Below are 27,414 nucleotides of genomic sequence, written 5' to 3' on the forward strand. Positions count from 1 at the left end.
AATCCAAAATACAGTAATAAAAATATGAATTCTGCAAGATTTACTCGAAAATATGGTTCCTTGAAGTCGATAGCTCAATCAACCTTCATGGGCCGCTTTCGTTCTGGTACCCACAGTGGGTCTTCACATCCCCCTGTCGCCACGGACCAACCAGCTACCAGCCCAGACATACTGGACCCCACCCCCACCTCCACCCCATCCAGACCCATCTACATACATAGAAGACAAACTGGACACCGTTCTGGAAGCTGTTGAAAGAATTGAGGCCTCACTGGAGAACACTCGGGCATCCCTAGAAAGCAAGATATACAATGTGGTGGTGGTTCTCACATTGCTGCACACAGACAACCGCACATTAGCCGATAAAGTTATTTCAGCGGAACAAACTCTATCCGAACTTACACCGAAATCCCGTGAGATAGAGAAATCGTTGCAGGCATTAATGAGCCAAGTACACATCCTGGAGTGCAGGGTGGAAGACGCAGAGGGCAGGTCCAGGAGAAATAACACCACCTGTGTGGTTGGCCTCCCAGAGAGAGTGGAGGGACAGGATGCAGTCGTATATGTGGAGCGCTGGCTGCGCATCCTGCTCCCTCCGTCAGCACTCTCGCAATTCTTTTCCATTGAGCGTGTTCACCATGTTCCAACATGTAAGCCCCCACCTGGCTCCCACCCTAGACCACTACTGTTCCGTCTGTTGCATTATGGCAACAGGGACTCCGTTCTATGAGAAACTTTGAGACATAACTGCAGAAAATGCCTGTGTCATGTTGTTTCCGAACTATACTGTAGCTGTGCAGAGGAAGAGAAACTCCCTTTTAGTTGTTCAATGCCACAGCACAACTGCAGGTTGTCGCTGAGGGGACAACGCATTTCTTTGATTCCTCTGATGCCACTTGGGAATGGCTGACCTCGACTGGGCTGGCAACTCAACCTGCACAAGAGATGATGCGGTTTTCGTGACTCGCCTGCGAGTCGCCATCGTGGACGCTGACACCACTAAGACTGCTCCCCATAATTTAAAGCCATTCCTAACCTGGAGCAAGTTATATGGGAGAGGTGCCAAGCCCTACAGATCACAGCTACGATCTGAGAAACCTCACAGAACTCATAACCTAATAATGACTCCACCAAACCCATCAACGATGATGGTTCTACGGCTACCTGGCCTTCTGGAATAGACTTTATTTGCTCCCCCTGATGTGACACCACAGATGGCATCATCTCAGATGTACTTCAAAGGACCAGCCAACTGGACTGGCAATCACTGACACTTAACATTCCTTTGTTTCTTTCAATCACTTTTCCTTTACAACTTACATGTGATAAACATGAGTTGGTAGTCCTTTGTTATTCATGGCTGCAACCTTATGGTAAACTTGTGACCTATGCGATGTCCTGATTGGTGGTAAACTACTTATTGAAGCTGATGCCCATTCAATCCTTACTACAAGTGGTGTCCCAACTTTGGTTGCTGCGCCTTCCCCGCCTTGCTTTCTCTTCCTTATTATATTGTTGTTGCCGACCTACACAGTACAGCAGTTTGGGTGAATACATGTTGTCGCCTTGCTTTGATAGTATTCATTGTTTTCTTTTCTTGGTGTTCTCCTTGGTTCTATGTTAGTGTTATATGAAACCCAACCCTGGTTCTAGCGCCTAGATACAATTTATGTCGTATACAGGATGTTCCTCAGACCAGTATGTAGCTGCTCACTGTAATTGCCTCCGCTGCACACATGACCTGCACTAATATCACCTGGAATGTGTGGGGAAGGCACACACCCTCGCACTGCTATTCTGTCTAGTCATATCTTAATCGAAGCTCCACTCATACAGCACTATTGCAAGAAACACATCTAACACTTATGCCGGAGGCATATTGATATGAATTAAACCAGGGACCCCCCTTTGTAGCAGACAAGGTTGACATAGATATGGCGGGCTGCTACGTATTTGTGAATGCCCGTCTTGACGGCCGCCAAATTCTATTAGGCTCTCTATGCTCCCAAAGCTTCAAGTGAACAGGCCTTATTCCTTCACAGGCTTTCTGAAACATTATCCCACTGAAGTGGGATCCCATGGCTCATAGGGGGTGATATTAACAGCGTCCTCAACAGTTCATTCCCTCCACTACACAGCACACCTGCAACCTCCAGAACCCTGGCACTATGTGACTGGCTCCAGCATTGGCAGCTAGCTAATAATTGGCACCTACCCAATGCGAACACAAGAGTATACTCCTTTTTCTCTACACCGCATCACTTGCATGTCCGGATAGACAGGTTAACTGGGAGAGCCAATTTAATCCCTTCTGTCCACCATACTAACTATTTAGGTCATACCCACTCTGACCACAACCCTCAATATTTACAACTCGCACGCAATACAGATCCCTCCTCCCCCTAACATCCCCACTTGGCATACGCAGACAGTGGCGCTGGAAGACCCCTCTTTCCCCACCTTCCTTGGTACAGCCATTGCTGGTTACTTAGAACATAACAATAACACAGCCTCCACAAGACTACTGAGTGGGATGCTTTTAAGGTAACAATTAGAGGCCACTGTCTTCAGAGACAAAGGAATTTGCGCAGGCAGCTTGACAGCAGCATCTCCCACACTGAACTCACACTTCTTGACTGCAAAACCCAAGCGAAGCACAACCCAGTCAAACTTCACCAATTGGCAGTTACACATCACAAACATGCTTCATTATTAGAGGGATTGTGCGCTCTTAATTACGCTGCCCACTCAGCTCACATACATGCCACTGCCGACCAATCTGGAAGGTTACTGGCATGGCTTATACGCTAAGACCAGCAGACACATCCTATCACGGCACTACGCTACGCTGCAGACACATTACACTATACCCAATGTGAAATACATGATGAGCTCACACAACACTATGCATCACTATATCGATCTGCATCCAATGCAGGTCACAGCAAACTAGATTCCTTCTTCTCCACACTAACATTACCCTGCATTACACCTGATCAATGACCAGATCTAGACAACCCCATCACAATGTTCGAAATACAAGAAGCTATTCGAGTCCTTGCCACAGGCAGAACCCCAGGTCCAGATGGCCTGCCTACTGAATTCTATAGAGCATATGCTACACTCATTGCTCCTCGCCTTCAAACTCTATATGATGAAGCGCTTTCAGCTTCCTACCTTCCTTCTTTGCAGCATTAAGTGCTACTCATCTCCGTCCCTAAACCAGATAGAGACCCTACCATGTTGGGATCATACAGGCCTTTGGCTTTGCTTAACACAGACTACAAAGTCCTATCTAAGATCCTTGCAGACCGATTAGTGCCCTGGTCCCGACACTGGTATACCCGGACCAGAAAAGGTTTGTTCCAGCACATAACACTTGAAATATTCCCTGTAGTGTTGGCCTCGAGCAGGGTGCCTGATATTAGAACTTGGCGCGCTGCCTTGTTACGGTGTTGCAGAACATTTTCTCAGACTGATTAAGTTACTGTATACCCAACCACTAGCCATGGTCATGACAGGCTCTCTCATTTTGGAACTGGCCCACATACACAGAGGAGACCACCAAAGTTGCCCACTATCCCCAGTACTCTTTTCCCTGGCAATAGAGCCTCTCGCGATTGATATTTTGGACCAGGGCAAGACCAGGGGCATTCCTCTAGGAGATGGAACACATGTCATCTTCCTTTCTGCCGACAATTTGCAACCAGATCTCGGAGACGTGCACACTAGCTCCATCAAAAGTGCTCTGACGCTCAACCGCTTTGCAGGGTGGCGCTTGAGAAACTCTACTTGCCCCCACATCAGGGCTGACTTGCTGTACCAAACACAGAGCAGTACTACCTTGCCTCCCAACTTCATTGGGTGGCTAAATGGGTAGTTGGCTTTCAACTAGCTGACACCACCACAACATTACCCGCCTGGACTGTGCCCAAGACCCTTCACCTGTTTCACCCATGCACCCAAGCAAAAACACCAGACTCTTTGCTGCTGGAAGTGGCATGTTGCTGCTATCACCTGAGCCTCTATCTCACACAGTCACAGCTCCTTATGCACCAGCACTAGCCCTTCTAGGTACACCTAGAGGCTGCAACTTCACCTCATCAGCTGAACTAGCCACTTGGCATGCAATTGTTCTGCATACCTTGGGAGATCTTTATCAAGCCGGTGCCCTCATCCCGTATGAGACACTAATGGAAGATACAGGCTTACCATCTGTCCAGTTCCTATTACATAACTCACTACTCACGTCATTGGCGAACAAATGGAGTGACATGATGCAAGAACATCCAACCCACATCAATGTACAGTACCTTCATGTTGTGGGACCAGGCCGACATTTAAATACATTGGTTTGCGGAGTCACTGCAAATTCATACTGCATCAATGCTGGGAGGTTGACTTGGCCAACCTCAGCCCACCTCTCACTACCTTCACTGTACAGACACTGTGCGTCCCTGATGTCACTTGGTCGACACAGACCTGCTCCACGTGCTTTGGGCTTGTCCATCTCTCCAACACCACTGGCGAGGTGTCACGTCTAAATTGTCCACCTGCACAAAGTGTCCAGCACTCCACAGATGAGAAATAAGTCTCTTAGGTCTCTACCACAGATGTTTGAAATGCGATTTCTAGTTGGCTAGGGTATGCATCTATGCCAGGCAGAAACCATCACTTTAGTCAGGGCGAGTGAATTACACAACCAAGATAACCCCTGCTCACCTCCCTGGTAGCTCTGCAGAAGCAGTCATGCTTATTCCAGAGGCAATGTATAAAGCGTTTGCACAAACACACTGAACACAATAAGTACACCACAAAGGAAACACAACAACAACTTATATAAAAATCAACTGTATTGCATAAAACATCATTAGACTAAACACGACATATCAGTAAGACCCTGCTAAGCAAGTAGTTGTCGGAACATAACACAGGTTATTAGTACTCCGCGGCAATAGGCAGTAGTCAGGTAAACATATAGGGTACTGGTATTCTGCAGCACACGCAGTAGTCAGGTTGTCATTAGCACCAACAATGTACATGGCAGAATGAACATATTATCATGAATGCACATAGAATGAAATGTTCCCCAAAGGGCAAGTCATCATTCTCACCAACATTGAGGCACATGGAATAATAAATACATTGGCCGGAATGCCAAGACATCATCAGGAATGCACGGGGAAGAGAACCATTTCCCTATAGCATAAGTCACATAAAACATTAACCACCCTCCCACTGTATATTAGGCAGATCCTACCATTATGCCCATCACCCCAATTATAGCAGTGTGGCATATACCTTAGTTCACATCTGCAGCAGGTAATGCAGTATCCACACAGAGGGAAAATGGAATACAGGCATCACATACATGGAAATCACCAACATGGCTGATTCTATGAGGCAGGTGCACCCTGGAGCTCCATGGGTAAACTAATTAGTGGATCTTTGTCCACTATGCCGGGCAGGGGAGCTCCTGTGCTCTGGCTGTACTAGGGTTGCTTAAATGGCCCCCGGCGAGACGGTGCTTCAGGGTAGGTTTCGACCCCGTCCAGAGTAGCTCAACCCCTAGAACAACCCCTGCAACCTCCTGTGTGGCGGGCAGGGGGACAGAAGAAAGCCAGCACCTATCACGTTGGGGGGGTGGGGGAACACTACCTCTCCTGATCTCCCCACATGCAAGCTCTGACAGGGTAGCTGCCCGCGAGCATTCGGCGCAGCCACTAGGGATCCATGTGCCCGTGGCTTGGCAGGGAACAAAGGGAAAAGCCCACAACACCTCCCTTGTCGGCAGGGGGACTTCTCACAGTTCCCCTGTCATAGGGAAACAGGGTCAGGCAGCTGCCCGCGAACAGGCGGTGCAGCTATCTGCAGTGTGTGGCTCGGTTCCCTCTCGCTCACCCTTCCCCAGTGGTAGCCTCCTGGATCGCGGCTTTGCACTGCCCGGGCCCCGCTTCTGGGCTCAAGCCACTTGGGCTGGGGGAGACGTCCTCAGCTCCACCGGTGACCTGCAACAGGCTTGCTCGAGGGGAAGGGCCGCACTGGTGGATCCTCGATGTGTGGTACTGCTGCCACCCCCACTAGCCTACCGAGGGGACCCCTCTGGATGGGGTCACAGTGGGAGGCAAAAAGCACTGTGCTCACAACAAAGAGCCAGGGGGGCAGCATCCCAGGAGGGGGGTGGCACCCTGAGGGAGCTTTGTGAGGTGCAATGGCTGCTGGAAATGCACAGAGCCAGGCGCCCTGCACAAAATGCTCCTAGAACAGGGTGCAAGCCTCTCACCAGTCCCCAGATGAAGCGCTCACCATGCGCCTAATGGGAACATATTGGGCATCCAGTAGCGCTCACCAAGTACTATTTCTTTGGTGACGGGAAACCAGTTAAAGATATATATATATATATATATATATATATATATATATATATATATATATATATATATATATATATATATCGCTCTCCAAGCGCTAGTGGTTGCAGGTGTGGACGGACAAGGGGCAGGAAAACAGTGCAGTATGTAGCAGGCCAGCACACAACAGAGCCCATGGTTCCAGTGGCGGTTCCTCCTGGCAGTACCCCAGTACCTTGGCGGGGGACCACAGTCAGGGAGCAGCTGGCACCAAGGCAACAGCAACAGAGCAATCCAGATGAGTCCCTTGTGCAGTGTAGCTGTCCTTTGGCAGAGATTTGGTCCCAGGTTCAACTGTGATATAAAAATGTGGAGGACAAACTGGTGTACTTATACTCATTTTGCGCAGCTTCCACAAAGGGGCAGAGGGTGTTCCAATCAGCACTAATCTGTTCCAGGAATGTTCCCTTTCTCCTCCAGCACTGGCTCCAGACATCAGTAGGGGGGTAAACAAGCCCTTTGTGTGAGACCAGGGTACAGTCTTTACAGATGCAGGTGTGCCCCGCCTCTACCTCTCCTAGCCCAAGAAGACCATTCAGTATGCAGATGCACTCTTGTGACACCTCCACCCTCCCTGTGTACAGGCTGTCTGAAAAGTATGCACAAAGCCTAGCTGTTACTTTGCCCCAGACTTGGATTGGAGTCAAGCTGCAAAACACCAGAGTCATAAGCACAGAGAAATGTCCACTTTCTAAACTTGCCATTTCTATAATGGTAATAAAAAAAATCCACCCAACACCAGTAAGCAGCATTTCTCACTATCATTCCATCCATACCAAACATGCATACGCCACCCCTTATAAATCAGACAATACCACTTAGAACGTTAGGGGATTTCCAATGCAATCCTATGAGAGAGGCAGAACTCGCAGTAGTGAGAAATCAAATAGGCTATTTGTCCCTACTAGGACATGTAGTACATAAAGACATATGTTCTACCTTTTACATACACAGCACCTTGCCCACAGGGCAAGCCAGGGCCTAGCATGGCATGACAAATGTAGTAAAAGGGGAGTTCCAGGCCTGGCAAGTGAATTTAGATGTCAGGTCACTGTGGCAGTAAACTGCACACGCAGACCCTGCGCTAGCAGGCCTGAGAGAGGTTTGAAAGGCTACTTCTGTGGGTGGGGCCAGCTGCGCTGCAGGCCCACTAGTAGCATTTAATTTAGAGACACTAGGTATAAGGGATACCACTGTACAAGGGACTTACAGGTTAATTAAATGTGCCAATTAGGTGTAAGCCAATCATACCAAGCTTAGAATTGACTTTAGCACTGATCAGCAGTGGAAAAGTGCTCAGAGTCCTAACGTCAACAAAAAAGGGTCAGAAAAAAAATAGGCGGAGGAAGGCAAAAAGTTTGGAAAGGACCCTATACAAAAGGCCAGGTCTAACACACAGAGACAAGAAATGCAGAGTTATGTCTCGTTTTCTTGATGTGGGATTTCTGTCGGCTAGACAACTCATCACCTGAACCCCCAACAATTGTAGCCTGGACGCACTCTATCCTTACATGGGCACGGACGGAGAGCATTGCGCTGCACAGGGATGATAGCCTAGGACTGCGCAAATACACCAAAGCTACTAACTGAGCCACTGCCCTGTTAAACTTCAAGGCTAACACACAACAAGAGGCTGAGATTCGAGTGGACCCACTGGACGGCGGGGACAAAATGACAATTGGTCATACCCCTCTCTGACTGAATGACATTTGTAGAGGTCTAGCACCCCCTGTTCCCAAGGTTGCCTTCTTCCAGGTCTTTATGGTAATCAGTGGAATCATGTGTTCTCCTGATCAAACATGTTGGGTGCGAGACGCAGAGGGCTTTACAATCATGGTTTCTTTTTCTGTTGTCCTATTTCACTTAAATAGAATTGTTGGCCTACCCCTTGCATAGGTAGCTGATCAATTCAATTGTATTGTGTTTCCTCCCCTAGGACATGATGTTCATTCCAGCAAGACACTTATAAGCTGAGGTATGGCTGCTTGCTCTTCATAACATTTCCTGATGTCAAATAAGCGATGCATCCCAAAAAACTGCTTGATTGCTAATACTTTACACCATGTTTGTAACAGTAATTGACTTTGCTATTTGATCACGTTGTTAACACCCTGATAAAACCAAAAAACAGATTCAAAACAAAAAAATACACAAGCTGTGGTTCACATAAATCTATATTTCAAGTATGTCTTGTTTACAAATTGTACGGAGGTTGACGAAAATATGAAAAAAAAAAAAAAGAAACGCACAAACAGATGCAGGCTGGGCAAGCTTCACAATAAATTCCTCCAAGAAAGGGGAAAACAGAAGAACAGATGGCTTTGAAATGCCACCAAAACAGACGGACAAAACAACAGAAGAGCTTAGCGGGAAAGAAAAAAAAAAGCTGGTTTGTCCACAGCAGTCCTAATTAAGCCATTTAACCAGACTTTCAGCATATTTTAATTCCCTCAAGCGGACACATGGCATCTGCTTTTAAGATAATGTAGCAAGGCAGAGAGAATTAATTCCTCAGGGACATGTGTACAGGTGTACTAGGCACATGGACTCTCCCTAGAGGTACCCTTACCCTACTAGCTACCCCTCCTTCCACTATCTTCAGGGCATAAAAAGTTCGACTAGTCTATGTAGTAACTGCCTGTTTTTGTTGAACAGTTGCTAAATGAAATAGTAAACCCCTCGCATTCATAAAAAGTATGGATTTGTGTATTGCAACTAATAGATCCTAGTGGTGGGAGTCTAGTTTTTAAATATGGCCATGTATGTATATTTGTGACTAGTGATGGAGCTATACAGAAAATAAAACGGAGAGGAGGTAAGCATCCAAGACTTTCTGGAAATCACCCTTATTTTGAGCCTTTTTTCTGGTTTGGTGTAACAATATAGTGTTTCTAAGAAACATCCAAGACTGATGTCAAGTGATTCAAAGGGGTAAAATGTGTAAATCCTCACCAGGCTCGGTACCAGGCCCAGCTGCAAAGCTGGCCTAGAAGAAATGATGTGCCTCATGTGCTGTAAGTCTTTTCAGTTACACCAACTGGCTATCTCTATAGAACCAATAATAACAAAATAGAGAAACCAGCAAAAGTAGTATCTCTTGTTTCAGAACAAAAAGTGTGCTAATACTGTCAAAGTCCCCTCAAATTAGCTGCCAAAGCAAATAAAGAAATTTCATGTCACCAACAGTATGAGGAAGTTTGACGAACATTGCACAAGTACTGCTATCCAATTCCTTGGAGACAATAAAACAAACATGTTTTTCATGCAATTGCCAGCCCAAGTCACTAGCCCAAGTGTTCTTAAATTTCCAAGTGGGTTTGAGGATATTTCAAATCTTTGGCCATAAAACTGTGCACAACTTCGCACGGGAGGTGAAATGGCACTCATCTGTTAAGAATACTGAATATTGACTGTTTATGTGGTACACCTCACAAACTGAATTATTACTAGGTATGTGAATGCTAGATGGACTGATATGAATATTTTATGAACATTTTTGCTAAAATGACCATGCTGGGATTCTAATCTGTTATCTACTAGTCTTTGTGTAGATATTTTACTAACTCAGGAATATCACCAGAGAACGGCTTGGTTCAGTCTGCATGGAGTATTCAAACAAAGGCTTCACTGAATGGAGTTTTATCATTTAACTGGGAGATGATCAAGCCAGGTCATGTGGTACAAGCTTAGCACTTTCAGTACCATTTAGAGATGCTCCACTGTGGAGAGTGACAAATTAATGCATGGCCATTGGTCATTAATTTATTAATTGGGGAAGGCATCTTTACTAGTAGTCACTTTCTGCCTGGTGCTCTGCTAAACTAAGGGCCTGGCTTAGATTTAGGCAGACAAGTTACTCCATCACAAGGGTGACGGGTAGCCCGTTTGCCGAAATCTAAATCCCATAGGATATAATGGGATTTAGATTTTGGCATACGGGCTACCCATCACCCTGTGATGGAGTAACCCATATGCTGAAATCTAAGTCAGGCCCCAAGACTTGAAAAGCAAAGATTTGACTAGAATAAATAAAAAGATGATGAAAAACCTGCATTCAAAAAAGTTTATTTTTTTTCAGAAAGCATTGGATCCCTCTCAAGCTAGCGGTGGAAAGATACAATGCATCTAATCAGAAGACCGAGAGACCGAAATACCCCTGTACAAGAGAGAGAGAGAGAGAAAAAAAAAAAAACACAGAGGAACTCTGACTGATGAAAACGCCACTGCAAACTGGTGCACAAATGGAGAATGAGACAAGACAATGCAGACAGGAGCATGTTCAAATCCGCTATGAAACGCTACCACCAACTAATCTCAACCACCTGCTGGAGGACTGCGCTGATGCAAGGCCCAAAACAAGCTAAGAAATATTTGCCACTGGGAAGGATTTCACCTCCCTGCAGCCAGCTCCAACTTGGTCACACCCTTCCAGGACCTCTGTAACAATATCTCTCAATTCTTCAGCAACAAAATCACTGCCATTTACAGGAACTTCAACCCACAACTGGATCTGACAGACCTCGCCAAACACCTTCCAATCTTATCCAGAGAACCAATGCTAGCCATATGGCCCATTATCACCCCAGAGCAACCGCCGCCACCATGAGGTCCATCCACTTAAGAGCCCAATCGGACCCCTGCCCCCACCACGCCTACTCCAGAGGACTACAACCTATCTGCACTATGCTCACACCTATTTTGAATGCCTCCACCTCTTCTGCAATATTCTCAGATGCTTGGAAACATGCAATTGTCTTCCCATTGCTGAAGAAACCCTCCACAGACCCTTCAATGCTTGCCAACTACAGATAGATTTTCCCCTCTACCATTCTCGCCCATTTTCTTCAGGGCTAAAAAAAAATCTACTCTACCACTCGCTATGGAGAGTCATATTTTATAAGGTCGAGTTATTTTTAGAACCTACTCGTCCCTTCTGTTGAGTTGACAAAAAACAGGTGTTCTGGTCAGTCAGAAACTGAATTAGAAAATAAGATGCCTTTAAATCCTATCCTTGTCACATATGCTCTGTGTTCAGAGACAGAGGTCAAAAGCCAGTTTGTCTTCTTGCAATGCATTTACTTTTCCTTGTGCCTTCAGAGTTTTGTAAGGTGAACTGTCTGGCCTGTGTGAAATGAAAGGCTGTCGGTATCAGGTTTTTCCTAACACACAACATTTATATAACTATGTCAACTTTACAAACATAAGAAAATATATTTCAGTAGCTGTGAAAGACCATTTTACGTAATTCTGTGTGATGAAAAAAATATTCTAATATGATGAAAAAAAGTCATAACACTTTACTTGGTGATGTGCAAATGATAAATAGGTTTTCTGAAATCCAATTGTCACAGATTATTGTTAATCCACTATATAGATTTATCAGTAAAGCTGCAAGTTAGTGAGAAGGTTTTTGGACACTTCTTAGAAATCTAATACCGGTAAATATGCGCTACCACATCATGCTTTAGTAATATACTTATTAAAAGTGAGTGTTTAATCATAAACTGGGAAACACTCCTGCCCTTATGGCAAAGCTATTGGTAAACTAAGAGGCAAGTCCTGGATCATGTGTACCCTATATGTGGGCTAGATTTATTATGCATGGAGCAAACGTTATTGTATTTAATCAAACAAAGGAGGATTTTATTTTTATTTTTTACAGCAGAAATGCTGAACTCACAGATTTTAAGGTGCACTCATGTGAGAATGAAGAAAAAGGAAACTCTGTAAAATACAATATTTGCCTAGGATCACACAATTTGAGACCCGTTTACGGGTCAATGCCATTACAGTTGGGTCGAGTAGATAATTGAAGCTACTCGACCTGCAGGTCTAGTAATATTTTAATGATTTTTTGAGGCCTGATCTTAGAGAAAAATAACCAACTGACACCTCATCCAATACCTCAACAACCACCAACTCCTCAACACCACTCAGACTGGTTTCAGAGCCAATCACACCGCCAAACCTGCCCTCATCGCTGCCACCAATGATATCTCCATGACTCTGGACAGAGGAGACATGGCAGCCCTTATCCTCCTGGTCTTCTCCAAAGCATTTGACACAGGCTACCACCCCATTCCTATCCAATACTTACATGCCATTGGAATTCAAGGACACACACTCCAATGGATCTGCTCATTCCTGGCTGGAAGAACCCAGGCAATCAGCCTGGCACCGTACACCTCGGATGCCTGCAACTTCATCTGTGGATTCTGCAATGATCCTCTCTGAACCCGACCTACTTCAACGCATACATGATCCCTCTAGTCAGCATCATCCATTCTCTCAACATCCCCTCCTATGCCAGCAACACACATCTCATTCTCTCCCTCATGCACAAGACGCCCTACCCGGATCAAGTGCAATGCCTGCATGACTGAAATCGGTCACTGGATGAAAACCAACTAACACTTAAAACCAAAAGGACTGAAATCGTGATCTTTGGCAGAGTACTTCACCATGGGACTCCACATGGTGCCCAACAGCGCTTGGACCAACACCCCACCACCCATGCCAGAACACTGACAGCAAACTTGACGTGACTGCACAAGTCAACGCCATCAATGCTTCATGCTTCCTTACTCTGAAGATGCTGTGTCAGTGTCCAGAAAACTGTCATGCATGCACTACTCACAAGCCAGTTAGACTACAGGGAGACACTTTATGCTGGGAATCACCCAAAAACTCAGCAGAAGGCTGCAGAACAGTGAGCACTCTGTGGCCAGAATCACTCTCAACCTCCCACACTGCACTCATAACACACTACACTTGAAGGGGCTCCACTGTCTCCACATGCACAAAAGAGGACTGTAGGGAGCTGGGTTCTGGTTGCAGTACCCCACCCCCCACTTTTTAGATGCAACTTCGACTAATGTGCACTGGTTTCCTGCTAACAAGGTCCCCAGTGCCAGTGTTTCTTCCCTAAAACAAGACATCTGGTCACTGGATCCCCAAGTGACCAGGCCCTTCAGCCCCCTGTAAGTCCCTAGTAAATGGTACCGCAGGTACCTAGGGCATGGGTACTGAAAAGGGCCGCTCACAACAGCAGCACAACTTGTGCCACTCTGAGGAACCCAACACCAACCCTTTGCAGACTGCCGTTGCGGGCTGCATGACATGGTGCTCCCAAAACTGAAAACAGGACATGGGACAGCCTGTGTGCCATGACCCCCAATACTGCATGAAATATATATGTCACCCCTCTAGCAGGCCTTACAGTCCTATGGCAGGGTGCATTATGTAACATGAGGACATATCAGCACAAGCAGATATGCCACTGCTACGTCTTTGTCGATTCTCAGACATAGTAAGTGACCAGGGAAGTAATTTTAAATAAATGTGCTGGGCACTGGACACTACGAGTTCCCCACCTACATGATGGCTTCACTGAAGATAGGGATGTTTGGTATCAAACATCTCATATTCGTGAACCCACACTGATTCCAGTGTTAGATTTATTAATACATGCACCCAGAAGGCACCTTAGAGGTGCCTCCTGAAACCTAGCAGCTTCTAGTGTGTTCTGAAACCTACCAGCTGCTAGTGTTAAGTGACTGGTTCTGTCCAGTTCAGCCACCTTAGCCATATTTCTGACCAACTAAGGTGAGAGCCAGCACTCTCGGGGTCCAGAGACAAAGGACTGTATATAGGCGGGGATGTCAACACCTCCTCCAGGCTGGATAGCTTTGAAGGCCTAGTCGCCTTTGTAGTGTGACCCATGTCTTTCCAAATGGCTAAGATGACCAACCCCCAGGTCCTGACCCCACTTTTGGTGGCAAGACAGATGGGAAAATTAGTCAGATTAGGAGGTGTGCCCACTTCATGCCAGTCCCACACCTAAGGTGGACGAGCTTAAGTGGACACCATTATTTAAATTCCTCCTTCTTGATTTGAAAGGAATTAGGCCGCTAGAGTAAGGGTTATGCCCATCTTCCAACAGAGGTGGTCATAGAAAGGCTGTAGTCACCCTAAAGGTGGGCAACCTGTTGGCTGCCACCTGGCACTCCCTGTAATGCCCCTAAATTGATTATTTAGGTGGCACCTCTGAACCCCGGAACACAGATTGTGATGACCTAAGAAGACCAAGAACAAAGATGAGTTGCACACGCAGAAGAGGAGAAGCAGCTGACCTGGTATCAACTCTGCCTGCTTGTCTGCAAACCTTGATAGACTTTGCACCAAAAGACAGCTCATCCTCCAGAAACCTGGGACAACTGCCTGCCTTCGAAAAAGACTCAAGTCTCTTGTGTGCAGAGGAGCTGCTCCCCAACCAACTCCAAAGAAAGGACTCTACAGCCTCCAGAACGGCAAAGACCCAATACCCGTAGTCACCACTGCACCCTCCGTCACTGACCTGAGTGGGAGTGATCTCTGGTGCCAACAAGATTTCCCAGCTACCCAGAGTCAGAGCCCATCATGGGTTCACCTCTCCTAGACTCCCTGAAGTCACCTGTAGCCACTGAAACCAGGCCCCCTATCCCGCAGCTTCTGTTGTGAGAGAAACCAGACACCTAAAGCGACCACTCCACCTGTCGCCACCGGCACGAGCTGAAGTGGACCCCTGGTGTCAACGATGTCCCCCAGCTCTCCTGAGCTCGAGTACAATATGGTTTCACCCCTCCTGGACTCCACAACGACACCTGCAGCCTCAGACCACAGGACATCCCCCCCCAACTGCAAGTGCTCCTGGACAAGGAAACCCGACGCCAAAGGACACGCCGGCATCCGTCGCCCCTGGGTCCTAGTGAAGAGGTCCAAAGGTTCACCTACGTCCCCGAGCAGCCCACGTTTGCAACTTACCTTTTGGTTGTCCCCGACTGGACCCCCCCAGCTACGGGGACCAATCCCCCACTGAAATACATTGGGCACCCGATGCTGTACTGTACCACTGCACCCGGCCACCCCAGTGCTTCCCAGTGTGCCCTGTTTGTGTGGTCCTGACCCTTGCCCAGTCTTCATCTTAAATCTACAAGATTGGTCCACGAGTCCTCAATAAGAGCTGGTTTGCTGGACGTGTTTTGAGTGTGCGCTTATTTATTGCTTCTGTGAGTACAACAAATGCTTAGCACTACCCTCTGATAAGCCTAACTGCTCACCCACACTACCACAAAATAGTTAGTACTATCTACTTTTGCTTCTGCAAACCAATTGGGGATCCACTGTGTTCAGCCAAAAATGCAGGGTGGGGGCTGTGGGCCTTCTTTAGACAGCACAATGTCAAATCCTGCTTGAAGGACTGTTGAGCAGCATTCAACACTTGGGGAGCCCTTGAAAAGGAGAGAACAGGATGATGAGACAATTCTTGAGGGTGCCCTGTCTGGTTGCTGAAGGACTCTGCTTTTGTCCCACTAGACTTCTATCTCTTGGTTTGTTATGAGCACAGTGCCTGTTCAAACTAGATTTTAGCATAAGATGTGGGACAACACTAGAATTGAAATAGCACACTCCAGACGGTCACACCCAGCCCTCAAGTTTAGTGTGACCAAAGTATTTTGCCATCTTGAAAACGCTCCGACACATGGCAGCAGGTATCAGTCCCAGGATGCTGTTTCTGGTCCAGGGAGGACTTGGCCTGGCAGTTCGGACTGGACTGTCCCCATGGGGAGCAGGGTCAAGACTGATTTGCAAATGGCTGGGTCCAAACAAACGTGCATGGTGGGCAAAAAAAAACAATAGATTGGGATGCAGCCAGAGTGATTGCCAGTGGCTGAGATTAATTCAAGCATTCCATCCATCACCTTTTTGTTTTTCGCATTTTGATTTAAGCATTAGATCACCAGTGGCATCATGGAAAGTAGGTTCCAACATTCAAGAATAAACAAACTTCCATGCAGCCACTTCTTATGCACAACTACTTCTAACAAAGTATGTTCTATTTCTCTAATTCATCAAAGATGGATACCTTAACACCCAGTTATAACAATAAACTCAGAGGTCCAATTAGCAGCTCAGAATACTATGTCAGTTCCCACTGTGTTAAATACAAAGATGTCAAGTGGATGTCTAACTAGAACTGACTCTAATCTCATTTATAAATAAACCTGCTCAAGTGCCAACCTCCAACCTGTACTCTCAATGTATTCTAACTGAAAAAACAGTTAGCGGAGTCATATGTTAATATTAGTATCACCTACATGTTTAAGCTACTTTTATCAATACCAACAATAAATTCCTCTCCTTTAATTAAATGACTACGGCTAATTAATATTTGAGAGTGATGATCTGTACTTGGAACATACCGACTATACCAAGACAGCCCAAGCCTTCCACGTCATGTGCCCCTAGCTTCCAAATCAGAACACACTTTCTGCCAGCAAAACATTAAATATTTGATTCATTTTGGTTAATTCTACATTTGTTTTTTGCACAGTATTGGAAAAATGCATCTAGTTCTCTTCACCTGGCAATTTGAGTACAAATAAGGTGAATACCATAAACTTCAAAACGTAGAGCATGGAACACGTGCAGAAATCTAGGATTAATCGGTGCCTTCAACAGAGCAAAATGCAAATCAGTGGTCCAAAAGTTAAACAACATGGAGGAAAGTAAGCAACCCTGCTTCAAGTCCTTTTGTGAGGCACTCTGCCCTTCAAAATGAGTCAAACTCAAACCAGACTAGAGCTGGATCGTTTTAAGCAAACAATGGTGCATTTATTAATCATTAGTCCAAAGAATATTCCAATTGATACAGTAAACACTGAAATAAATGCAACAGAAACTGAGTATAAAGGAAGAATGCCTTTCGTTTTGACTTGCAGCCCCAATATTAAGGCATGCTGTAAGACTGAAAATGTTGCTTTTAACATCTTCCCTAAAAGATTTATGCTACAAGATTGCCAGAGCAAACATTGCCATAAAAAGGGATCAAGTGTGCCACACATCAATTTTCACTAAAGCTAGGTAGGAATGAACAAACTATTTTGCAGAGGCAGAAAATGCGATCCATGCTTCACTATAGTGACACCAATTAAATAGATCCTAACTAGCATCACCGCACCAAAACGTACACCTACAGACGAAGTCAGCAGGCTTGGCATTTATGTAGTGTATGCACATTGAAGCAAGTAGCAGAGGAGCAAATGCATACACACGCTGACACAGGTAAATAAAGCACTAAACCTGCAGCACACCTACACACAAATAAACCAACAGGCATAGAGTGCAGAGAAAAAGAAACATGGACATACAAATACCCATGAATCCAATGCAGACAGAAATAATATACATAGATACAACCATCACACAGACACATTGTATTCACAGGTAGATGGTTGCATAAGCATGTAGGCATATGGATTATCCACAAGAATGAATGCATCAAAAGCCAAAGCAGATCTCTTTGGTTTATAATCTTCGAAACATTTCTACAAGTGAAAACATAAGACAAATGTTATTATAATAATTTGCCATTTGGTATTATTTTTATTTAGTGAGAAACAGATCACATCTAGAGTAAAAACGTAATTCAGAATCAGTAAAACTGGTACTGGGAAAAGAAACAACCTACGATTTTCTGACATCCAATAATGTTCTCCAACATATAAAAACAAATTCCAAAGAACTGTATGCCTCCCTCAAGTACCTTGTGAAGAGAGAAGCTTTTTTTAAGATAATGCACAAACCAAACAATGTCATCCCAACCTAGAAGACAGTAATTAAACTCTGTTTCTGCCCTCCTTCTTCACTTACCCCAAAGTTTACAATTTTACATAACACCATTCTTCACGGTGTGTATGGAACCTATTTACCTGAACTGTCACGGAATCAAAACCAAAATGGGTTGGGACCAAACGGTTATAGGAGACTTGTGAACGCAAGACTAAACCTTGACAACCTGGACAGTACCAACCAAACAGGATGATCCAGGTTCAATTTGTCGCCGTCATCTTCTACGGCTTGTCTATATTTGTCTGGTTACATTTAACAAATTCTTCAATTTTGATTCATGACTCTATAGCGTGCAATTAGTGCATCTGTAGGGCAATAAAAGTGCTGCTGGAGAGGTTTGCTTTAGACGATATGCAAAAATGTGTCACTAATCTACTATAAAATGTTAATGACTAGCTGTTTAGTACACCACTGTTAAAGAAAACAACTGCTGCTCCTGAGAATAGATGAGCTTCTAGCTCAGTTTCAACCTTCTTCTTCAGGTGAAGATCATGGAGGGTGAGACTAAGTGCCAACGTCCAAAGTTTGAGCTAATTGATGTACTGTATGATCTTCAAAACATGAGTCATGCGGCAAATGTCCTAGAACATCAGGGAAGACCTGCCCTCTCTTATGAATGGAGGTCAACTAGAAATAACAATTTTACTTGACTCATCTATAGCATGCAATACAGTTATTTATAAAGCCTTTCAGTGCTAATGGGAAAAATGACCTGGGCATCACACTACCATGGTCCGGGCTCATTTCCATAATATTAGTGCCAACAGATATGAGTTGGCTCTGCCAGGGGCAACAAATTCCAATACATGGAGTATCCCCCAAGGGTAGGACAGCCACCTCACTCCTGGACATTACAGACATTGTCTCCAGCCCTGAAATCACAATTCCAGGTGTGTTTATTCTAATTAGTTAAATAAAGCAAAACAAGACCACAGCAACCAGAAGGGATTAGACTATCACACAAAAGTCCATGACTGAAAGCAGTGACCTTAATGAAGTGGTGGGAAGATTGTTACTCTAACCATCCACAGCTCACTGTTGCCACATGCCGTGATATTCACACATCTTTAACTTCAATTTCAAACATGCACAAATTATATTCACCTCTACATGTGATAAGGGAATAAAGTGAAACAGGAGCAAAAAGGTCACACAACAGGATGATGGAGAGATGATTTGTGCCTTAATTTCAAAAAGACTTAAGACTAAAATTCTTGTCATTAAAGGCCTCATTATAGATACACTGCCCTTGACTTGGGCAGAGAAACTACATGACATACATGACATACATGTAATTTCCCCCCCAAGCTCTCCTTCACAAACCAGATCTCAGAATGAGTAAAAAAATAACATGCATTGGCAAAGCCAATAGGTTTTGGCTTAGGGACCTGACGGATTTGCCAATGGCTTCTTGATGCTGTGGCTTGTATCGGGAAAAAGCAAAATAAGCTTTTTCATGATGTTCTGCGGCATTGGCAAAAAACAAAGACGCAATGATGAAGGTCATTCCACGAGAGCGTAAGCATACGTAGTGCCGTACGAATGACAAAAGAATAATTTTACGAGCACCTTTTGATTTTCGATAGCAGACACCACTTGGATTGGTAAATAAAAAAATAAGAATGTTTTTAATAAGAGAGTGCAAAATTTAAAAAAAAGACTGTGGCAGGCTTGTGCAATAGAGAAGGGGGTTGGGTGACGAGGGAAAGCAGCACATAAGGGAGACCGAAATACGGGGATGGGGAAGAAGGACAGGGAGAGAAGATTGCAGCACAAGCAGAGAAACACAAGCAACAGTCGGTGAGGGAAAAGCAACTGAGGATGAGAGTAAAGCAGGGGAGAAGCACACAAGAGAGAGCGTAACATGGAGTGCGGGGACAAGTACACAAGAGAGAGAACCACAGGAGAGAGGAGAGGCATTTGAGGAGGAAAGTTGAAAAAAACAGGTGCACTCTCATGGAGTGTTTAACCAAAAAGGAAAAAAAAAGTTCCCTAAAAATAAGCAGCGGAATGATACAAGGCGCCCAAAGAGACAGTAAAGAGGATATGCACCAGGGGAGGGTCAAACACCAGATGGACAAGCTGGGACAAGGAAAGCCATTGCATAAGAAGCTAGCAGATGAGAGTGACAATAAAGCCAACCATTGGTAAACAGTGGGCTGGCTGGAAGCCCCTGTAAGTGCATGGTAAACCCACAATAGGTCTTTCGCAACCAGACCCCTAATCCTGCTTGATAGGTAAGACCTAAACAAACACCAACTCTTGAAGCTGAGAAGGATCCTCTCACCTACAGACTCACTGCTTCGAACTCAGAAGGCTTTTGTTTATATTATTATAACTGGAATAATGCAATACTGTCAATGTCAGGGTCGCTAAAAATGAAATACAGATGCCGTAAAGAACTCTAAATACAGACTCTGCTTGAATGTAAAACAATCAGTCCACATCTTGGGGCACTGGAAGAATTTCACTAGCTTCAGGTGGTTAGAGAATAAAATTGGAAAAATATCTACTGCATTTTCAAAGCAATAGGGTTTACCTCCAGAACACTTTCAGTCATTAACATGTCATTGTACCCAAAGCCGCAAGCTCAAATTAAGCAATATAATTCTGATCATCTGATTTAAGACAAGAGAAACTGATAAATATCCATCTGAGTGCTGGACTCATAATTCTGGATCACCCTGAGAAATAAAACAGCCAAGCAGTGTGCTTCTTAAAATAGAGGTACTCTACATAGCAATAGGACCAAGGCCCCAACACCACTACTGAAAGCGACCCGGACCCATGAACAAGTACTCTTTTGGAACCACTAAATCATTCTGTACAGCACGAGTGGGGCGCTTATGGGCTCTAAACAAATGAATGCCCAAAGCGGCAGAAGGTCCGAAAGGTGACAACTAAACCTACACATAATGATGAAACAAACACATTGTTGTCTCACCCGAGTGGTTAACACAAGAATCCAAATCATTATGGAGGTGGATAAAGAAAGAAGAGACTTGCTTTCCATACCAGTTCTTCTTACCCTTTTTTCTGCCAATGGTCCACTCCCTTTTACAGAGGAGAACATCCGGTTCTGAATCCGCTCCAAGGCGGCGGAGTTTGCCCCATGGCTTGGTTTCCTCTGAGCCTTCCATCTGAATTCACATCTAAAAAGAGAAATATAGACAGAGAAATTATCATTTGCTGACGAAATATTGTTGGTCTGCACAGTGGGTATATGAAGGATGGAAGAGAGTCCAGCCAGCTCGCAGGTGTACAATGTGCAATGAGACATGTAGTGACTACTGCCCAGTTGTCTGACCCTGGCTACGAAACAAATCCTAAATCATGGCTTTGAAGGAAAGGACAATTAACGAAGTGGGAGCCCTTACTATGCTACGGCTTAGAAAGCAGGGGTGTGCGCCAAATCACTCACTGTGAAAGCAGGGAGCATCCACAGCAGGACCAAGGGCAACCTAGAGATGACACTGAGGGATTGAACAGCCAAGAGGGAACCCTCTACAAGACGCGCTTGAAGCTGGTGCCAGCGGGAGCCCAGGTCCGAATTCCATTTCCTTCAAGCACGTCCAGAGACAACAACCAAAGTGTGATCATGGATGGTGTACCGCCAAGAAGGGAGACCCATCTGGTGAACACACACATTGTCAGCAGGGACATCGGTCCAGCACAACACCACCATTCCTGAATCCTCTTCCCTTTAAATCCCACTCATCCCCCTAGCAATAACCAAGAACTTGCACCTTCCCAGCAGAGAGCCAAAGTTGGCGCTCCTCGAGTGGTGGGGTTGGGTGCTATCCAGCACGGGCCCCAAGCAATGGTCTAGGACTCGGTATCCACCAAGGAATGGCCCAGGGCTAGTGCTTCAGCAAGCAGTGGCTTAGGGTAGTGGTGCCCAACCTGTGGTCCGGAAGCCTCCTCAGTGTGTCCGCGACTGCTTAGAAAATTAAATAATATTAACAGATTAGGTCACCAGGTTTCACTAATGACTCAATTTGGGTGGGGGGGGGGGAGGATCCCAGATTCCAATAATGATTCAGTGGGGGTCCCTGGAGCCAAGTAATATTAAAGTGAGGGTCTACAGAATTCAAAAGGTTGGGAACCACTGGCCTAAGGCTTCCACATACAATGAGCCAAGCTCAGCAAGAAGGTTCTCGGGTCTCAACTGGGTTTATGGGCCTTCTCCCGTTTGTATAATTTATACAGAGCAAGAAGGAAGGGCAGTAATACCCCTACAAAGCAGAGAGCCAGGACAGGGTAATCCATCACCCATAAAATAGGGAATAATAAACCAACAGCAATGTAGCAAGGCATGATAATCCTCCAAAAGTAGCTAGGTTGAGATAATCCTCCAGGAAGGAGCTAGGCAGGATAACTGCCATCACCCACACTACCACCTCTTCCCCCAACAAGGAGCCATGATCACCAAGAAGGAATGGTATTAATGCCCCTCCAAAGCAAGGAGCCAGGGCAGGGTAATCCATCACCCATAAAACAGGGAAGAATAAACCAAGAGCAATGTTGCAGGGAGGATAATCCCACCAAAAGAAATTAGGTTGAGATAATCCTCCAGCAAGGAGCTAGGGCAGGATAATTCTCCTACAAGAAGCTCGGGTAGGATAACTCTCCAGTAAGACTAGAGGGTTGTAAAGCCACACACCAGGGTAATATCGCAGCAGGAGCCAGGCTAAACTACCCCATGCAGGGAGAGGTGGCCTGGAACCTCCCATCAAAGACCCAGGGCCAGGGCATCACCACCCACGGCCCAGATCACCAACACAGTGCAGGGGCTGCTGCAGCCTCCAGTGGGGGCCCAGATCTGCAGCAAGCAGGGCCCAGAACTCCAGGCCCTTCTGCCACCCCAGGGGCATCAAGCTGGGGCACCCCAGCTTTGGGCCTAAGGCTGGGGCACGTCACAGAGCTGAAGCACCCTCAGCTGGGGGCCCAGGACTGAGCCACCCCTCCTCAAGGACCCCAGGACCGGCCCCCCAAACGGGTATCCCACAGCCCCCCGGGGCAGCTCTCCCTGCCCCTCCTTACCCCCAACACTTCCGGTTAGATCAACATTCCCCAACACCAGCTGATCCGAGGGGCGGAGCAAGGCCAGGCGGGGGGCGGGGCATCCCGAGCGTCTCCCGGGAGACAGGCGTTAATATAGAAAGAGGACTCCCCCGAACTACCGCTAGCCGGGGAATGCTGGGAGAGCGGCGGCCATCTTCAAACGGCGTCGTTTACAGCGAACGAGAAGACGGTCAAAGACGATATCAACACTTTTTTAAACATTTCCCACAGGATATTCTAACGTATTAGATATCTTAAGCTAAAAATATTTTGTATTGCAAAAAAGGTAGTGGTTGGTTAAATATTTACATTTTTATATTTCAGTATTTGACTTAATAACAAAACTAGTCTTATGACCAACATCACATAATGGAATATATTTTATTCTATTAACAACGTTGTAAGCAAATTATATACAAGACTGTACGGGCACGACCGTCGTTCGCTTCAAGCCGAAGGTGGAGCCACACGGAAATTGCTACGGTGAATCACTTGACGACTTTTCCGATTGCCTGGGCGTGAAGAAGGACATAATTTGCCTGTAGACTAAAATGGTTGAGATAGAAAAAGGACAAACCAGCAAACGAATATCTGACGTGAATGACCAGGAAACTAATATCTGATGAGACCCAACTAGGAAGCCATCTTGGATGAGGAGTTCAGATTTACCATCAGAGTATGTCAGTTGAAGCGAGAGAGGGCTGGAGGATACATGTCAGTAGTCCTGATTCAGGCTAGAGACTCCCTATTTTTTAAGCTAAAAATTGCTTTATTTTAGCTGTCGCCCACCTAAAATTGGCTCTGCTTCAATAGAAGTCAATGGGAGAATGAAAAATTTGCTAGCATTTGTGCCAAGAATTTTCAATTCTATTAAGGATTATGCTTCTATTTATTTACTAAAAAAACAGCAGCCAATCGCAAAACAGAAAACTTCAACTACATTTCCCAGTATGTTTAGCCCAACATGTCCACCAATCACATCACATTAAACCCTATTAGAGTCCTTAACACCATCTTGAACTCCTCTTTCTTTGCTCCATGGAAATGTATCGTGAGTGATGAACTGCCAACAACAACTTGCAGGACGTCAACATGACAAATCCTTCCGAACATTTCATTCCATGCAAGTACCGAATTCAGACACGTCAACCTCTTGTTGAGGAAATTCTGTCTTCACTCCGCTTTTTGCTCTGATCCTAAGAAACAAGACAGAGCATTAAGGTAGCGTCCAGTTCCTAACTGTTAAATAATCTGTGTGGGATACAATTGATAACAAACTTTGATTACACATAATACAATGTCTTAATGATACATTATCAAAGCATCCACTGGGAGTGATAATCCTCGCATTCGTGTCCTTAATAGAATTGAAAATTCTTCACGGAAATGCTATCACATTTTTCATTCTATATCAGGACCGGAGGCTCAGATTATGTTAGTTCAAAGCTGACTGAAAAACTCTTGTTGCAATATCAATCGCAGGTTTGTAATAAAACTGTTTTAGAATCTGAAGACCAATCAACTGATTTCAGAATATCATGTACTGTCACTCCCAGCTCTACAGATTTGGAAGCCATCGCTCCCCTAACTGAATGAGCCCCAAACTGCTTTACATCAATCCCTGCTTCGCCCAGTACCCCTCTTAGCCATCTGGCAATGGTCGAAGCAGACACAGGTTTGAAAGGTTTCTGTAATGCAATCAGTAATTGACCTGCCACATCCAACCTCAATGCTCTAGTATCTAGTACATTCTTCATATTGTTTCAAACAATTTATAACACACAATTTTGTATTAAAAGGATATGCAAAATACTATATACATGTAGACAGCGATTTCGTCCTTTTAGTAATGTTGAAAGAGACACTTTCTGGTGTAAACACTCTACCTGTAAGGTCCAGAGCTTTGGCATCCGATGAACGCCGACATGCTGGCAGGCATAGAAACTTTGCTAATTTGGCATATAATTGCTTTCTAGTCAAGTCAATGTTCTCGGGCCATCTGTCAAACAACTTGAGGACTAGGTTTGCATCCCACAGAAACTGATATTTTGGCTTCGGAGGATTAGATACTCTAATGCCCTTAAGAAGTGTAGAAATTAAAGGGTGCATTCCTACCGGATTGTTATTGACCTTCACATGCCCAGCTGAAATAGAGGAACAAAAAGTATTTACTGACCTGTAAAAGAGGCCCTCAGCCACCTTCTGCGACAAGAAATTTACAATTTCAACTATCTCTGCTGCCACGGGATCCACGTGCCTTTCCAAGCACCAACCCGCCAAGCTCTCCATGCTGAAGAGTATCTCTTCCTAGTAGACGTTGCTGTACTACTAGGGGGCCCAAAAGCATCTCCTGTGACCAGGGAAGAAGCAGGGGAGAGTCACATGTTAGTTCTAGAAGCAATGGAAACCACAACTGTGCTTTCCATACTGGGATGATCAACACCACCTCCGCTGCCTGCCTCTTGATTTGAGTCGCTACTCTTGGTATCATTGCAAAGGGGGGAAAGGCATAATTGAGATCCCCCGACCAATCTTGGGAAAAGGCATCCGTGGCCCTCGCAAGAGGGTCTGGCCTCCAGCTGAAGAACTCTTCCAGCTTCCGTTTCAAATGGGAAGCAAAGAGATCTATCTTGCACTGACCCCATATCTCCTGATAGCGGGGGAAGAAGCTTACAGTCGCTGTGATCTCTGAGGTACCTGGAATTCTAGTCCGCTATTACATTGGTCCGTCCCAGGATGTATTCCGCTACAACTACCAGCTTGTGGGTCAGTTAATAATGTAAAACGTCTTTGACAATCTCGGCCAGAAGAGGCGATCTGGTACCCCCCAACTTGTTGATGTAGCGGACGGTTGAAATATTGTCCATCCTTAACAGAATGGAGCCTGAACTTTCTTGGGGGACCATGTCCTGATTGCAAATGATCCTGCTAGTATCTCCAGACAGTTGATATGAAGTCGGAGTTCTTGCTGAAACCATCTCCCCCCGTCGCAAGGTCCCCGTGTCGAGCTCCCCAGCCCCACCGGCTGGCATCTGACTCTATCATTTCCGGTTGAAAGCTGAAAATGGCTCTGCCATTCCAGGCATCCACTTGCGTCAGCCACCATTGGAGTTCTGCTCTTACCTCCTCTGTCAGGGGAACTTGAACCGAGTATGCCAGACCTTTCTTTAGATGCTGAATCTTGAGCCTCTGCAAGGCTTGGTAATGTATAGGCCCCGGTTAGAATGCCTGAAATGTGAAAGCTAAAAGGCCCACAATGCGTGCTATTCTCCTCAGGGACAGAGAGGGTTGTGCTAAGGCTACTCCCAACTCTCTCTTGATGTCTAGAAGCTCGAACCAGGGAAGGATCAATTGAAATGTCTCCGAGTTGATTACAAACCCCAAGAATTCCACCATTCTGGTGGGTACCAGGCTCGATTTGCTCTAGTTTATAACAAACCCAAGGTCCTGGAAGAGAGATATGGTCATGAGACTGTGCTGCGTCACCAACTGTCGGGATTGAGCCATGATCAAAATATCATCGAGATAAATTATCATTCAAATCCCTTTCTTTCGCAAGTGGGCTATCACTGGTTTGAGCAATTTGGTGAAGCACCAGGGTGCTGACAAAAGCCGAAAAGCAAGACCAAATATTCCAGCCATTTGTCCTTCCATCTGAATTGGAGGAATCTCCTGTGAGGATGCCAAATGGGGACAGTGAGATAGGCATCCTTCAGTCCTAAACGCATCAACCAGTCCCCTGTCTGAAGTAAATCCGGCAGTAGATGAAGGCCTTCCATCTTGAAGCACCGGTAAACAATGAAATAATTGAAGTCTCCGAGGTTTAGGACTAAGCGGTGTCCCCCCACCCCCTCGCTTTTGGACAAGAAAAATGTAGCTGCAAAAGCCGGATGGATGGGGTTTGCAGAAGGCAACTGCTTGTTTCTGCATCAGTGCCTGAATTTCTAAATCTATGAATCTGGCCTCTTGTAGGGAAAAATACAGAGGAGGAGCCCGTTGCAGAGGGGTCTGATAAAGTTCTAAGTGAAAACCTTGCACGGTTTGTAACACCCATGCAACTTGAGACACGCAATGCTAATTGCGTAGAAGGTACTGCACTCGACCCTGCAACTGAATTATAGATATATCTAAGACTCTTACCTGCTGAAAAACAGGATTGGACGTTGTATCTTGCGCCTCCTCTCTGACCTCTGTGTTGTGAGAAACGGGAGAGGAAAGGGAAGAATCTGTCACCTCTGCTGTAGTCCTGTCCCCGATTAAAAGTTCCTCT

The 27,414-nt window shown here is 45.5% G+C and overlaps 1 protein-coding gene across 9 annotated transcripts in view; it reads right to left on the reverse strand.

Moving 5' to 3' along the window:
- CHFR (checkpoint with forkhead and ring finger domains) overlaps positions 1–23,201 on the reverse strand; it is a 173,913-nt gene extending 150,712 nt beyond the window's left edge. For 4 of the 9 annotated variants that reach the window (XM_069215257.1, XM_069215253.1, XM_069215262.1 and 1 more), the window contains exons 1-2: positions 23,124–23,201; positions 21,109–21,232 (exon numbers count right to left, since the gene is read on the reverse strand). In XM_069215257.1, the coding sequence (XP_069071358.1) occupies positions 21,109–21,220 (112 nt within the window). In that variant the 5' untranslated portion in view covers positions 21,221–21,232; positions 23,124–23,201. Of the gene's footprint in view, positions 1–21,108; positions 21,233–21,501 lie in introns of all 9 variants that reach the window. The other 5 variants (XM_069215258.1, XM_069215259.1, XM_069215255.1 and 2 more) reach the window with 5 other exon arrangements.
- Between the last annotated feature and the right edge of the window lie 4,213 nt (positions 23,202–27,414).

Source organism: Pleurodeles waltl, chromosome 11 (assembly GCF_031143425.1).
Source record: "Pleurodeles waltl isolate 20211129_DDA chromosome 11, aPleWal1.hap1.20221129, whole genome shotgun sequence".
Classification (NCBI taxonomy): Eukaryota; Metazoa; Chordata; class Amphibia; order Caudata; family Salamandridae; genus Pleurodeles; species Pleurodeles waltl.